The sequence below is a fragment of the Denticeps clupeoides genome, chromosome 1 (genome assembly GCF_900700375.1).
Source record: "Denticeps clupeoides chromosome 1, fDenClu1.1, whole genome shotgun sequence".
NCBI classification, from domain to species: Eukaryota; Metazoa; Chordata; class Actinopteri; order Clupeiformes; family Denticipitidae; genus Denticeps; species Denticeps clupeoides.
In genome coordinates this window covers 36,421,932-36,438,452 of record NC_041707.1, presented here as the reverse complement: position 1 = coordinate 36,438,452, position 16,521 = coordinate 36,421,932, and the positions used below count along the sequence as shown (strand labels likewise).

At 47.5% G+C, this 16,521-nt stretch overlaps 1 protein-coding gene across 3 annotated transcripts in view; it reads right to left on the bottom strand.

Annotated features, from left to right (window-relative positions):
* nwd2 (NACHT and WD repeat domain containing 2) overlaps positions 1-13,884 on the bottom strand; it is a 39,386-nt gene extending 25,502 nt beyond the window's left edge. Inside the window, exons 1-3 of one of the 3 annotated variants that reach the window (XM_028999605.1) lie at positions 13,837-13,884; positions 12,693-12,864; positions 5,482-5,570 (exon numbers count right to left, since the gene is read on the bottom strand). In XM_028999605.1, the coding sequence (XP_028855438.1) occupies positions 5,482-5,570; positions 12,693-12,843 (240 nt within the window). In that variant the 5' untranslated portion in view covers positions 12,844-12,864; positions 13,837-13,884. Of the gene's footprint in view, positions 1-5,481; positions 5,571-12,692; positions 12,865-13,110; positions 13,186-13,836 lie in introns of those variants that run through there. The other 2 variants (XM_028999604.1, XM_028999606.1) reach the window with 2 other exon arrangements.
* Between the last annotated feature and the right edge of the window lie 2,637 nt (positions 13,885-16,521).

Sequence of the window (16,521 nt, the reverse complement as noted above, 5' to 3'; positions counted from 1 at the left end):
GGTGCACTTTTAACTCATCCAGAATGAGGAAGAAGAATGAGAAGTGGATGAGAGCTGTAAATGACATGCTTTACCATTGAAACGCTGATACATTAACTGGAAAATGTGGATTTGAAGAGTGTGTTACAGTTTAAAAAATAACTTTCTGTGCTTAGTATACAGTATGATATCGTTTCTGCAAGTTCTTCCTGTTCAATGCATCACACCAACCACAAAGACAAACTTCAAAGTGAGTAAAGCGTTGCCAATGAATCTGTCATGTTCATTAAGGTTTTAGTGCAGGAAAGCCATGGCCAGATCCAGCCAGCCAATCCCGATGTGGCCTGCTCTCTAGGGCTCCAAAGCTAATTCCAGAAAAGTCTAAAGCAGTCTTATGGTTATTAGACATAAGATCTGTAGGACTAAAAACATGTTTGGCAACAAATTGAAAGCTTTTCTATGCTTTGATATATAGGCTTCAACCTAACGAGATGAGTTTTTTTTTTATTCTTCTAGAAATGTGGCGAAGCTGCTATTTATTTATTTAATCATTTGGTTGTTTATGCATGCAGAGAAGTGCAGCCCTACATCAGAGCGCAGCCTTTCATCTGTGTCTCCGAAATGGCTCTCCAGACGAGACGTTTGACGGACAGCCGTTAAAAGGCGCTCTACGACCACAGCGGGGGAAACCGTAATTGCTGTCCGATTTTTCCCTCACGCGTCGTCATGGCAGCCCAGTGAAATTAACACTGAAATTTTTGATGCCGCAAGCGTTACCCCCAATGCGCTCATTACGCCAGGCCGTCATCGAAACAGCACGCGTGCCTCAAGCCCGGCTGAGCATCGCTACTAGGTGCAATGCGAACCGCGGAGCTGTGGATCCGATTAAGTCGTAATGGCAGCTAATTATGAATCCGCTGGCAGATGGAACAGCTGTCCACATCTGAAATGGGGATTTTATGCTCAAACTGTACCATAAAGATGGGGCTGTTGCTGAAGAACATCGCACTGCCGTTGTTTGTTCAGTTCATTTGATGGGCTTTATAGGCGAATAAGATTAAAAAATTGAATACATGCATGATTTATACAGTCAAGCTAAAAATACACTCGGTAGGACACATATGGAGGGACAGCCATTAAAAATAGTTTGTGACGTTTTTCAGTGTAAACTGGAGTCAGTGTCCCTATTTAATGTGGGGAGTGGAGATTGTAATATCAATATCAATAGACAATGTTTACAGCTATACAGGAATGGGACAGGACTAAGGTTGTCACAATACCAGAATTTCAATCTTGATACTGCTTCTGGGCCTTTCAGAAAAACAGAAAACTCTTCAGACACAAATAATTGTGCAATACCATTAAATTAACATGGTTAATGTTGCATATGGACAGGTTTTATTAGTAGCCACCCTCTCACTGACAACAGATGGCTAATATGGCTATTGGGTAATTGCTAACAGATGAAATGGCAGACATTCATATATATGCTGGCCATGATAACATTCGTTAACTATTTTTGCAACTTGCTGCAGCAAGTTTAACGCGCCACATTAGAGCGTTTTTTGCATCTAGGCCATTTGCAACACGCGTGATGCTTGGAGGGATGCTACTACACTTTAAGGGCTCACATTTGGCCACTTAATTTGTTCTTTTGCCCATACAAATAGCCTGAGTGGAACTGCATCTCATTATGGGCGACATGTCAGCACATGGGGTGGCATATATGGCACTTCAAAACAGCACTTTTTCCCACTGGGTAGGGGCCTTACAGGGTAGAGGATCATGTTTGCTGGAAGCTACTATTGAGGCCACTTTAGCGATTATTGGGGTGCCTGTGATTAATGACCTTCACAAATTATAGGGTTAGCACCCTTAGAGCAGTGTTCTTTAACTTGCGGCCCTCAAGGTTCGAGTACTTGATTTTCCAACCCTCCTCTACCCTTGAGCCAGGTTTGAAGCATCTTTGGTGAACCAGAATCAGGGAGAAATGAAAGCAAGTCCTGGATTTGAATTTGAATTTCAGAGTTTGAAGAAAAAGGCCCTAGAACAAGCTCAGAATTAAGACTTCTAGCTACATCGCACTGTTCTTGATTTGGACTGTATCGATGCATTCTGGAATTTTTCTGAGTCGGTCACTTTAATATCTGCAACTGCTGGGTCACCTCTCCACAAGCGTGGAGGATGGGCTTGAGCAGGTTTGGAGTATAAGCCTGTAACCCAGTTGGTTTAAACCTCTAGATCCGGCCAATCGCCTTTCAGTATCTCCCTCTCTTTCTGTACTCATCCTTATTCCTTTACTGCTGGCCAGGAATTGGGATGCAGCCGGGGGGGAGCTCTTCTACACACACACACACACACACACATACTGAGTACCACCCAGATCTCCATCCTATCAGAGAAACGGAAGAGGAAGCAGAATAGGCTACCATTGGCCGAGGAGAATGGCCTTTCAGTCTATCGTATTCACTGGCCGATCAAGCTCCTCTGGCATTTAATGAACTCTGATATTTTTAGTCCTGTCCACACTAAGAAAAACTGGGCGATGATTCCAATAGTTGGAACACACCGGATCAACCAAACTCTTACTTTAATTAATTGCCTTGATTTGAAAGTCTCACATTTATTCTTGGGATTTTCCAACATTTTTCCAGCTTTTGGAATGCTGTCCAGCAAAACATGCCACACGGCATAGAATGGCATACCGCTGCAGGGACCAGATATGGTAACATGGTTTGAATAAGGGATAAACATGCATCGCCAGACACAAAGATGCTCACGTTGCCAACCGCTCACCCTAAAGATCTGCAGTCATCGTCCTTTGATTCTCTCCCTGACTTTGAGCGACTTGTGGCCATGATGTGCAGCACGTCGGTGGAAATTACTTTCATCTCTGCCGTAATGGATTTCTTCCCGCCGACCGAACGGATTCTGGGAAATCTGTCAGTGTTCAGACGGGCTGTCAGCTGCACCGAATGCTTTTTTTTCCTGTTGTGGCCTGGTCCTGATGAGTCTTCTGATGGAATGCAGTTTGAAACCCCTGATTTGCCGTTTCTGACGCACTTGTTTAAAATCACATGTAAATTAAGACAGTTTTTCTTCTGTGTCTGTGCACTTGCTGCTGTCAGCTCTTAGTTGTTGAGAGATTAATCAAACTCCCTCTGTGGCACGTTTGAAACAAAATCCCATAAGACTACATAAGACTTATTCTACAAATTCCTTAAATTGTAGAGATAATTCAGCATCATCATTTTATGTCACTTAAACTTGGTTAAATTTAGGTGCCGTAATAAAGGGTGTTGGCATTATCAAAATCTCTGACAGTAACATAGCTTCTCTCATCTCCAAAACTCAGAAAATGTGTAATATAATCTAATAAAATATAAAATTATGAGAGAGAGGCATGCAATTTCATGATGATCTTTCATGATGTATTGCAATAACCATAAAGGGGTACTCTGAGTCTCGATTGTTGTAAACTGTGTGTGCCTGTTTGTGTCTGTTCTCCGTCAGGTCATTGTTGGTGATGTTCACACTGTCTCGTGCTTCATGGAATAAATGCGTCCTGCTTCCTCACAATGTCCGGCCACCACATTTATTTTCAAACCTTCACCATATCAATCTGAATTAAATATTTTGTGTACAATCTGTGCTATGCCCTTCGGCTGTAGGATGTTATCAGCATGCAATGGATATGCTTTCAATGTATGTCCGGGGCGCTTTGACATCTGTCAGTTCTCAAATTCACATCCATAAAAAAATAAATTAGCCAATAGTCATCACTAATAATAAGCAGTCAGTGCTGTGCTGCAGGACTGCAGGCTTTTTCCCGTTAGGAAAATGTACGTAAAAATACTACAAGCCTGTAAATCATATTATTCAAACACTAGTTCAAACCTCAGCATGGAGGTTTTCACGCTTGCGCTAATATAGCATGTAGGTAGGTAACAATAAAATGACCTTAGCATGGAGGTTTTTGCGCTTTTGCTAACATAGCATGTTCGTAGATAACAATAAAATGACCTCAGCATTGAGGTTTTTGCGCTTGCGCTAACACAGCATGTAGGCAGGTAACAGTGAAATGTCCTCAGCATGGACGTTCCTGCGCTTACGCTAACATAGCATGTAGGTAGGTAACAATGAAATGTCCTCAGCATGGACGTTTTCATGCTTGCGCTAACATAGCATGTAGGTAGGTAACAATAAAATGTCCTCAGCATGGACGTTCTTGCGCTTGCGCTAACATAGCATGTAGATAGGTAGCAATAAAATGTCCTCAGCATGGGCGTTTTTGTTTCGTTAATGTTTCGGGGGTCCAGCTGTACTGCAAAGTATAACATTAACCACTTAATAAAGCACATCCAGAAGCATCATGCAAAAGAACACAGGGAGTTCAGCAAAACACAGTTTGAAGCAGTGTACAAATGTATTGATGTAATAGTTATATTTAAATATCTAAGACTGAGTAATATCAGTCTCCTCCCCAGAATAAGGCAGTGTATTGATTAAACACTAGTACCAGATTCGTACTCCAGATAACCTGAACTCTATTTGATTACAGCAGAAATGCATTTTATAACGGAGAGTGTGCCATATCTGACAAACCTTCCTCTGCCGATGGCTACTGACACTCCAAGCGGCAAGTACTCCCAGGGATTGTTTAACAAACACTCGGCCGATAAGGATCACCTCTCACAACAAACAATTTGCATTGTAAATGATCCCGGATCTGAGACAGGGTGCTAAGTGTGTGTGTGTGTGTGTGTGTGCTTGTGTGTGTGTAGAGAAACATGCTTCCACCCTTGTGTCATCTCCGTAGCAGCACTGGCCAATCCTCCAGGCTCCTTATCAACCAAACCCTTCTGCTGCTCAGACAAAGGTGGGGGGGGAGTGAATCTAGGCTAAGTTGGAATATTTAAAAACACAGCTCCAAGGAGAAACCTTTTTCAGACTAAATTTGCTTTTTTGAAAAGCTTTTCTCTGTTCATTTGCCCATGCCAGGACACTAGTGGACAGTGGTGCGGTTGCTTTTGTGGTGCGTGTGAATTTGGCATGCGGGCTACATAGACTTATACAGTGGAGCAATGGAGGCCTAGTAAGGAAACAGATGCGTAATCAAAAGTTTGCTGGTTCAGATCTCAAATCTTCAAGGTGCCACTGAGTTCCTACCTGTCCACACAATGGACCATTTATGGCTGCCCATGGCTCACTTAGGGTGATGGGTTAAATGCAGAAGACACATTTTGTTATGTGCACCGTGTGCTGTGCTGTAGTGTTTCACATTGACAATCACTTCAGTTTGACTATACCCTCAATTTAATACAACAGTATTTAGGAACCACAGATACAGTGTGAATCATGAAGTCAGACTTTCTTGGCCAACAATGGCGAAATACTAGGGCTGGGCTTCGGAATTAGATATATGAAGTTGAGCCAGTGGAAAAACATAATAAGACAATCAAGAAACTGACAGAAGTGGAAATAATGGAAAGGTAACCGCACCTGAAACTCAATGCCATAGTTTTCCCTGCAAAAGTCTCTGAGTTTGGGATAGACGTGCTCCTTTAGAGCGTTCCTCTCAGCCTCTGTGTCTGCAAAAAGAACAGGAAAGGAAGTGGTACATTGTTAAGGAAACACAATTAACTCTCACTCACTCACTCACTCACTCACCCGCCTTAACACTTAATCCTGTTGGTCAGGGTCATGGCTGGAGCCCATTCCTGGACACTTGGCACAGGGTGGGGAGCCAGCCCACCAGAGGGCGCACATACATAATTTACTCACACAATCACACCTACGGACAATTCAGAGTCACCAGTTCACCTAGTATACATGCCTTTGGATGGAGGGTGGAAACTGTACAACCCGGAGAACACTGAACACACAAGGCCTGAGCCGATATTCGAACTCATAAGCTTGGAGGCGTGATGCCACGTTGCTAACTGGTGCGCCACTGTGCAACACGAACGATAATAGCCTTAACTAGAATAATTAAATATTGATAATTTGATAATTTTTCAATGCCCTGCTTTCATGAGCACTGATTATTTGTTCTCAAATTATTCTGTCTGTACATCTGTCACTGTCCATTCTGTACAGCTGTATTGAAATGTCAAGTAAGGGACCAATAAATCTGTCAGAACCTCAGGGTGGCAGAGGCCAAAAATGCTGGGCTGGACATATAAACGCAACACTCACTCAAATGAATGACCTTTACCATCCCGTGTCACACCGCCGTACATAAACCATCACTCACAATGCCATGCAATTCTGACCAATCACATCCTTCCAGTTCACAAACCCATTCATCCAGATTAAGGTAGATAGTAATACTGGGACCTATTTTTTGTTTGCACAAAAAAATGGCATGCGATTCAACATTCAGAAACTGTGTTGGTTTGGTCACTTCTAAATGCCAATTAGTTGCAAAAGAAAAGTGTCATAACTCATTAAAATCCTTATTATGGCATCCACACCTTGGCCACTTTGATGCTTTTACTACTTCTGTTGTGAACGTACGGTGTCTAAATGGTTAAAACCCCCTAGAACCCTCACAGGTGTAAATGCGTCATCACCAGTACACCAAGCTTACACATCTCATGACAGTGGGAGGAAACTGGAGCTCCACATCTTTGACCTCGACCTGCACTCCGTTAATGAATTTACTGTGAGAATAAGCCAATCGACTTGCCTTGATTGGGTCATACAAAAATCCAGAAGAGAATGGATTGTTTTTAATAAGGAAATGTTAGTGGCAGATGCTGCCAGAGTCTAAAGGGATCTATAAAGCCACTCCTGCTCTTGACAGTAAGTGCCTTTGTCTGAGCGGAGCGGGACTGGCCTGATGGCCTATTGACGTTTGCAGGTCATGGTGATGAGAGTCAGATGCTGCAGAGGCGGACAGGCTGCCATCTCTCTTAATCTTTCTTTCTATCATGCCCTTTTCCCTTTTTTCCTCTAGGGTGTTTTGTCTATCCCTCACTCCTGTTCCTTTCTATCCATGTCATAAAGAGTCCATCTGAAGCACCAAGACAATTTCTGTCCATTTAACCTTCTCCACATCTCTCCTCATCCATGATTTTTCTCTCTAAAAATGTTTTTATTACGGAGGCTTTTCTGACGTTTGTACCTCTGGCATCGCCTCGCCCACATCTTTTCTCATCTTGCTAAGCCCTTGATGCGACCCGCTCCTTTTCTCATCTCTCTCGCCGGGACTGAGACAGCAGGCAGTGGCAGTGTGGGACAGGCGAACGTGGGATTGATGCGTGTGTCACTCCGTTCATCTGTCTGAGGCCCGGCTCGCTCAGCATGGAGTCAGTCGGAGTGGTGAACACATCGGCACGGCCCCCAGCACCACCTCACATCTGACCGTGCTGTGATTCAGATTCTCCTTGCTCGATATAAAATGTGAATTTAAAGTGTTTACGGAATACGAAAACATATTTTTTACTAAGGGCTTGCGGAGAAATACAAGCAAATCAGATGCTGTGTGCACACCAGTCCACCTAGTGTGCATCCCGTCGGGCAGCAGGGCCCTTGACCTTGGAAGTGTGAGCTCATAAATCTACCCGTCATACCACTGTGCCCTGCTCTTCTTCACAAATAATACGAAATAATATGTTACTATTTCATTTAAAATCTTTGCATAATGTTTTGTATTGTAATATATTCTAGAGATGCTTCTAGGCTATCAGTCCAGAATTGACCCACACAGGGGCCAGTTAGGCATTTCTGCCTAACTGGCAAAAACAGATACTTAGATAACAGGGACCATTAAACAAGTTTGAAAATGATAGCAGAGGACAATATTACCTTAAAAAGACAGAATGAAACTTATGACTTAAGGTGCTGGTTCAATATGCTTCACCATTTTTTTTTCAACAGAATGAGCTGTTCTCGGAATATTTTACTTGGTTAATTTTGGTTTATTTAAACTTTGCAATATATAATTTGTGTTATTTCTACTACTTGGGTTAACACAAAATGAATTTGAAATATAAAATATAAATAACAACGACAACAATAAACAGTCTTGCTTGTGATAGACGTGGGGTCACAGCTTGATCGACGCATGACGCTGGGAACACCTGCATGAGTGTCTAAGTTTAGCTTGTGGGTGAAACACTTGATATGGGGCCAGTTTGGCTTCCCTCACTGCAATGTCCATGTTCAGCACATTGCAGATTATGACTCCCTATTGTGCCGAGGCGGTGGCAAAAGTATGGCTTGGATGTTCAATGCAAAAAAGATTTCAAAATCCTCACACATCAACTTGTACTTGAAGAACACTTTCATTACAGAGTATTTCACTTCACGGACGCAGCTGTGTTTGATGCAACTAGCGTGATGCAGGAACCACACCAAGTCCTGTCACTCAAAGCCATATCGCTCCGAAATGGCATGGCGCACACCCCTCCCAAAACACCAAAGAGACCATCTTCTGGTGTCTTGAAAGTGAAGTGATTGTGAAACACTGCAGCACAGCACACACATCGAAGTGCGTCCTCTGCTTTTAACCATCACCCTTGGTGAGCAGTGGGCAGCCATGTCAGGTGCCCGTGGAGCAGTGTGTGGGGACGTTGCCCTGCTCAGTGGAATCTTAGCGGATCGGGATTCGAACCGGCAACCTTCTGATTACGGGGCCGCTTCCTTAAATGCTAGGCCACCACTTCTTACTGCGCGGCAACCCTTGTGCTTTGAGTTTTGGCCTATAAGGTCACACACTCTCCTCCAACCGCAAAGAGCGTGTAGGGAATTGGCTAAATAGGTGCAGGAAGCCCAGTCCGGCTCTTGGGAAAGATCTCGTGTGGGGGTGGGGGTGGGGGGCTGGAATCAAGGGAAGTGAAAATGGATGCTCTCGTGCGCTCCATAAACCTCAGTCGCCAGGATCAAAAGTGGCCCCTGCTCCGCCCAAACGCCACGTGCTGGGAGGCAATCTAATAAATAACAGCCACCGGTGGCCAGGCCCCATCTCCAACAATCTTGTTCGCTCCAGACCCTCGGCCTGCCGCTCCGTCTTGCTTCCCCTACCAGCAGAATGAATCCTGGAATGCCGGGGTCCGAGGGCTTTATGGATTTCACGGTTAGGACATTTGACATGATAGACGAGCGAGGCTTTCAAGAGCGGGTAGGGCGGAAAGAGGATATTCCCCAGAGATCACAAAGGAAATGAGAGAAAGTCCACAATGACATCAGAAAGAAAGAGATGGAAGAGCCTGCTGGGCAAAAGAAGACGTTCCGTTTCGAAGGCTGATTATTCTTCTGTCCTGGAAGCATTTTACTTGATGAAACGATATATTTAGCGAAACAAAGAACAGGAAAGCCAATCGGTTTATTCCCACTTAACACACAAATTGTCTGCCAAGTAGGGGTGTTGAAATTAATCTCATAATCGATGAGATTGCAGCGGTGAACAATAATCGTTTGTACCATGACGACGTTGCTTGGCGATTGTCCTGAGCTGAGTACTGCGCCGCTCCGGGAAGTTCGGCCTTGTCCACACGGACTCTCGAAATGAACGCCCTCTGTACGGCATACGGCCCTTTGCTGCATGTTGTAGCTGCGTTCTGTTGCCGTTTCTCTGTTTAACGTTGACGCGGTTTAACGTTTGTTGCTGGTTAAGGTTTGTCAGGATTTTGGCAGAAATTTATGCCCAGAAAGTGTTGCATGCTATCCGAACCAAACGCCAGTGCTGAACGCGCCTGTGGACGCTTTGAACCTGGCAGAAAGCTCCTGGTTTAGATGAGGCCTGAACTCTCATCTGGCTTATTTGAAATCATAATGCGTATTAATGTTGAAAGAAGGTGACCGGTTCGGATCCGCCGAGGTGCCACTGAGGTGCCACTGAGCAAAGCACCGTCCCCACACACTGCTCCCCGGGCGCCTGTCATGGCTGCCCACTGTTCACTCAGGGTGATGGGTTAAATGCAGAGGACACATTTCACTGTGTGCACCGTGTGCTGTGCTGCTGTGTATCACATGTGACAATCACTTCACTTTTTTTTTTTTTTTTCATGAATAGTCACTCTGTCCCAGACCAGACCGCTCATCTCGACTAGTCGAATATATTCGTACGGATCCAAATCCCGTAATATGATGTAGGGATTGATCCTAATCAGTCCCTCTCTGTCTGGCAACAGGGTGATAGATCAGTAATTTAGTGTTTCTCCGTTCAAAGCACCCGAATGGCACCAAAGCAACATTATATGGGAGCTGAACCCCATTGGCTTTATAATTCCCGCTTTTCTCCGCACGAACACTTGTCAGGAACCGGCAGAGAGCTGACACGTCTTCCGACTCCTCGCCTACACACTCGCTCGTGCAGTTAAATTAAAAACGGCCGTGCACACGCACGCTGCAAGCCTACTTAGTGCCAATAGATATGCCGCAAGATTAATTGCTGTTGCTTCGGCATCTGTTGGACGCAAAGCAACTGACAGCGTGAGATTAGAGCCTCTGTTCCCCTCTTCTTTTTTTTTCCGGAGGAAGAGCGGGAGCGGAATCTTCTGGGCCAAGTTGAGGGCTGCTGGCCTTTGAGGCAGAAATGAAAACGACTCCTCCTTTCCCATCAGGGTGATTTATTAGCACCACGCGTGACACTTCGAGTCGGCACACAGCCGATAGCATCTCGTTTGATTAATTTCATTCTGATACTTTTTCACCGGGTTAATCAAAGCTTCCCGTGGCCTCCATGCGGATTTTTCCCTCGTTCTTCATTCCTATGGGGGCGAAAGAGGGACAGTCCAGTCATGGACATTTCGAATAAGATTTGGTTAAAGACGACATGCCAACCCTGGTCCCGGAGGGCACCTGGCCTGTGCAGCTTAGATCTTAACATGTTCACAACCCAAAAAAAAACTTGAAGACATTCAGTGTACATTTACATTTACATTTACGGAATTTATCAGACGCCCTTATCCAGAGCGACTTACAATCAGTATTTACAGGGACAGTCTCCTTGGAGCAACTCAGGGACACAATGGTAGTAAGTGGGATTTGAACCCGGGTCTTCTGGTTCATAGGCGAGTGTGTTACCCACTAGGCTACTACCACCCTCCACAATCCTCCACAATCATCCGCGGAGACACCTTCTGTAGACCCACGTCCAGGTGAAAGAGATGAAACAAGACCATTTGTATATATGTGAAGGTGCCGGTAGCCTGGTAGGTTCAAAACCCGCTTACTACCATTGTGTCCCCGAGCAAGACACTTAACCCTGAGTGTCTCCAGGGGGGGACTGTCCCTGTCACTACTGATTGTAATTCGCTCTGGATAAGGGCGACTGAGAAATGCCGTAAATGTAAAACGGTGCTGGTACTAGTTTATGGTTCAGCGTCCCCATCTATCAACCAAACCGCACCAAACCCCGCATCAAGACTGAACCTGCGACTGGTGAAGGGGATTCTGGGTAAGTGCAGAAATACGGAAAAAAAAAATATCTGTGTGCATGTGCGCGTTTGGCAGCTCCGGCGGCAGGTTTGTGCTGCATCAACTGCACCCTCTAGTGCTTACTGAGCCGGAGCAATGCAGCAGCACTGCAGGCGCGCCGGTCTCTTACTCACCGGGAAGCGGCGAGAGAGAGACAGAGAGAGAGAGAGAGAGAGAGAGAGGGCGAGGAGGGGTGTCTCGCGCCCTTATCCCTTTCCGGCTCCGTAGCAAATTCACACGTCGGCACTGCACACGGGGGGGGTCGTCTTAATATCACGCTGCTGACCCGGAAGCAGTCCCGAGTGACCCTGAGACCTCATCTCGACCCGGGTTCGACCAGAGAGGCGAACTGAAATGAATCCAGGGCCTTAATTGCACACGGAGGACACCTCAAACAAGGGAATTCACAGCTAGCGAAGGGTTCTGAGCCGACGCAATTAGGGAGTTGCAATTATGAACCGGCGTGCACGCGCTGGCCCTTTAAAAACGGCCTCATTACGGATGCATTCGGCTACCGGAGCAGCAGACGCTCCCTAATTACAGGTTCCCTCGTCGATAATGCCGTTCAGACACAATTACGGCAGCAGTTGTTCGCACCTATGACTGGTTGATTGCGCGATAACGTCGCCGTCCTCTTAACCGCTCGGCATCTATCGGCACGTCCCAGGCCCTTCTCTCCGAGATCGATTATCACGTGGTTCTCCTGAGGTTCCTGGAAGCCGCTTCAGAAGAACTTCTTCTTTGGACCTGCCGGTACGCGGCATCTCTGGCCGCCGCAACGTCACTCATCCTCCCGGACGTGGTGGCTTGTTTATTCCCAGATTAGAAGATCTATTTTTAAAATACCCCCGGAGCCTGCGTTCAGATCTTTCACAGTGTGTGTGTGTGTGTGTGTGTGTGTGTATGGCTTCTTCTAAAGGCCTAGGCCACACGTGCCACTGACATTTTCGACCCGTCCGGCCGGATTTCTTTTTTTTTGGTTAGTTACGACCCCCCCCCCTTCCACAACTGATAAATCTGAAGCCCAGACACAGGCACCCCTGCAGCGGAGAACAGCTGATCCGGCCGATGCTGGCCGCTGCTGTCACAACAGATCCGCGTCACCTTACAGTCCCCAGGCGGCGACCCGAATTGTCTCCTTCTTGCGCCAAACGAAGTTGTCCACGGACAGGAGGACCACCGGGGTCCCACACGCGCGCGCATGCAAACAGGTGTCCGCGTGGAAGTTGTTACGGACGCACGCACGCGCGCACGCGCGCGCCGCCCGCGCCGCCCGCGGCTCTTACCGTCAGGGTTGGCGCAGATGAAGACGCGGACGCTCCTGCCCGTGGGGACGTGGAGCGGCGGCAGCGCCAGCACGTTGCCGCTGACGGCCGCCCGGCGCAGCGCCGACTCCCGGGGGCAGGGCTGCCTGCTGCCCGCTCCGGACGGCCACATGGGCGGCGATTTCCAGCGCGGCTGCAACGAGAGGAGGGCGGACGGAAGTCAGAAAGCCGGTACCTTTGCGGGAGGGAGGGAGGGAGGGATGGAGGGATGGGATCGCGAACCGCATCCTCCCTGGCCGGGAATTTTTCGGGAAAGCTGGGAAAGTTGAGCCCCGCCGCACCGGCAACCGAAGCGATCGCGCCCAAACTGAGTGTTTTTTTTTTATTTTTTATTATTATTATTATTATAAGGGCAAGAAAACGGAAGACAGATGCTCACGTTCATCCTCTTCATCCTCGAGCCGCAGAGAAGGTCCGAGCGTCGCTCCGCGCGGATCAGAGTTTCGCTGGAGCGTCCAGCATCCCCGCCCCGCCCACCCCGCTGCGGCCCCCCGCGGCGGCCCCGACGAACGGAAACGAGCGGCGCGGGGCTCCCCTCTCCTCTCCCCCGCCGGGCCGGGGACGCGGGTGCGCGGATCGTGCGTGTGTGCGCGCCGCCGGCCGGGTGGCTCTTTATTGCGCAGGGGGCCGCGGCGAAATAAGTGGAGGAGGAGGAGGAGGAGGAGGATGAGGAGAGGGGAGGCGACTGAGGAGAGCTGAATTAATTATCGTATCGATAAAAGGCGCCTCGGTTCTTTTCTCTCTCTCTCTCTTTTTTGTCTTCTGCTGCGCTGGAAGTAAAAACGCATTAAATTTGTACGGAGCTTTAATTGATTGCGCTGCTGTTCTTTGGGAAATGCTGAAGCGGGCCGATTCCTCCTCCTCCTCCTCCTCTCCCGACATATACACAAGCACGACTGTAAATCTGTGCGTCTCTATTCGACCTCTGTTTTCATTTCTGTTTCGTCATTTATATCATAAATTGCTAATAAAAAAAAAACATAACCAATTAACCAATTTCAGGATCTACCAATAAGATGCTGGGAAAGAACAAAAAAAAAAAAAAACATAACCCATTAACCAATCTCCAGATCTACCAATAAGATGCAAGAAGTTCTCAACTTACTGCTCTCGAGGACTGTGACGGTGTCGGGACCCTGAGCACCGGTGGCACTCCGCCTATTTAAATAGGCGTGTGGAGAGGAAGGGAGGAAGGGAGGGCGGGGGGGTATGGCTCCCCCCGAGCCCCGTGTGCCGCTCAGCGTGGCAGAGGAAGCGGGCAGAGAGGGGATGACGCCTGGGGAGGCTGGGGTGGGCGTCTGGCTGGGCGTAACCTTTTCCCGGCCCTCGCCCGCCCCGGTCCCCCTCTCGCACGTCCCTAATCCCCGAACGTATGAATGTTACAATGAGCTGTGCGTGTGGGGGGGCTTGATGGCCTGCCAGTCTGGCGAGCTGGCACCACACGGATGAGTTTCGCAGAGCTGTGTCACACACATCATTTATTTTGGTTTACCGGGACCTTGGCTAACAAATACGTAAAATGAGCATCAAATGTGTGACGACCTCAAAGTCAACTTCATAGTCCAAAAGGCACATGAGCTCCTTGATGGCAGCTAAAATAAATATTAGTACAAATATCGCAATTTTCAGAACGTCCGTCTCCACAAACTCGTGTGCCGTAGTAATTTAAAGTGATAAAGTGAAGTGATTGTCATTGTGATACACAGCAGCACAGCACACGGTGACACAGTGAAATGTGTCCTCCGTATCTAACCCATCACCCTTGGTGAGCAGTGGGCGGCCATGACAGGCGCCCGGGGAGCAGTGTGTGTGGACGGTGCTTCGCTCAGTGGCACCTCGGCGGATCGGGATTCGAACCGGCAACCTTCTGATTACGGGGCCGCTTCCTGAACCGCTAGGCCAACACTGCCATTTCACCATGAACCCTTCCTTCCCGGTACTGCCGCACACGTACGCGCTTGCGCGACAGGAAAGGGGCCGAGGTTGCGTGAAATGATGCGTTTAATTTTATTTTCTGATAAAAAAAGTGTGATTTTCGACGGAATTGCATTAGAGCCAAATGCATTTCTGTGGACACGTGAAATCGAGCCGGGGTGCGTGATTACAGGACTATTAGGCAGTAAGAATATTACACCGTGGCCATCGCATTGGACTCGGCACATCATTGAGCGTTTATGTCGCGGAATTCACCAATTTCAGGGAGGCCCGGCTTGCTTTTCCAACGTTGTTGAAGGTGCATGGCGGTTCAGCGCAGAGGAAAGCAAACGTCGAGGCTTTTGAGCCGACTGGGGTGGGTTTGGGGGGCTGAATTTAACCTCTCAGGATGCGCATTCTTCGCTTTTTGTACGAGGTCACCACCTCAGAGACGAGGATATGTTAGAATAGATACGCTGTGAGGTAATGGCACACCGCTCTCTTTTTAATCTGACCAAGGAGGAACGATGATCTCCAGGCCCGATTTCATGCGGTGATGGCCGTGCCTTAGTCGAAAAGCATCAAGAGGACAGGTGGGGTGCCTGAGCACTTTTCACCCTTGTTCCTTGATTGTGTCCATCGATGCCTTGCCTTGTCCTACTGCCACTGCCTCACACCAGCGACCGTGACAGTTATGACGGCTGGAGTGCCCTATAAATTTCCCTAATTTTCATTATTACATTTACAGCATTTACCAGACGCCCTTATCCAGAGCGACTTAAAATCAGTAGTTACAGGGACAGTCCCCCCCTGGAGACACTCAGTGTTATGTGTCTTGCTCAGGGACACAATGGTAGTAATTTTTCGGGAATTTTTGGGGAGAGCTGGGAAAGTTGAGCCCCACCACACCGGTAACCGAAGCGATTTCCAGCTTTCCCGAAAAATGACCAAAAAATTCCCGGCCAGGAAGGATACGGTTCACGATCCCATCCCTCCCGCGAGGTACCGGCTTTCTGACATCTGTTCGCCCTCGTCTCCTTGCAGCCGCAATGGAAATCGCCGCCCATGTGGCTACCACCATAAGGGTGGTAGTAGCCTAGTGGGTAACACACTCGCCTATGAACCAGAAGATCCAGGTTCAAACCCCGCTTACTACCATTGTGTCCCTGAGCAAGACACTTAACCCTGAGTTGCACTATTATTCTACCGCTCTGTATTCAGCCCACATTTCATCACTAATTATGAAATCCCCGATCTGCAAACGGCTTCCAATGATCCGAATGACACTTTCGCGGTATAAATGTCGACAATGCTGCACCTGTATTACCGGACATTTCCATTTTGTTTCCATCCCTTTCCTTGTCGGCCCAACCTCAGATAAGGTAAGGAATAGAAATGAGAGTGATCCGGAGAGGGAAAAAACATGTTTGCCTCCGCAGATCAATAATCCAGTCCCTGGACAAACGCATTCACATGCATCTCACCACGACAAACCGAACCCAGAACGCCGGGCGGCCTTCTCCTCCGTGCACTCCGGCTTCAGTTTCACAGGATGAAAACACGCAATTGTCCCGCAAACGAGCTTGCAATTTTTATTTTCATTCGTAAGAGTCGGTAGTTGTGCTGAGCTCTCACTGTGTTGTACTCAAGTCTGACCTCCAAGCATGAAAGCGAGGAGTTGATCCTCTTACCTTCGCCAGAAAAGCGCCATGGACGCCACATCTTGGACATTCAGTATCTAATTGTTGGTATTGCACAAGCCCGAAGACCTTTAAGAGGTTACAGAATGGGAGGGGCCCATTGCACCACGGTTAATCTGACCGAGGAGCTAAAAGAATATCAGCGGCGGTGTCCAGAGTAATTAATTATCAGCTTG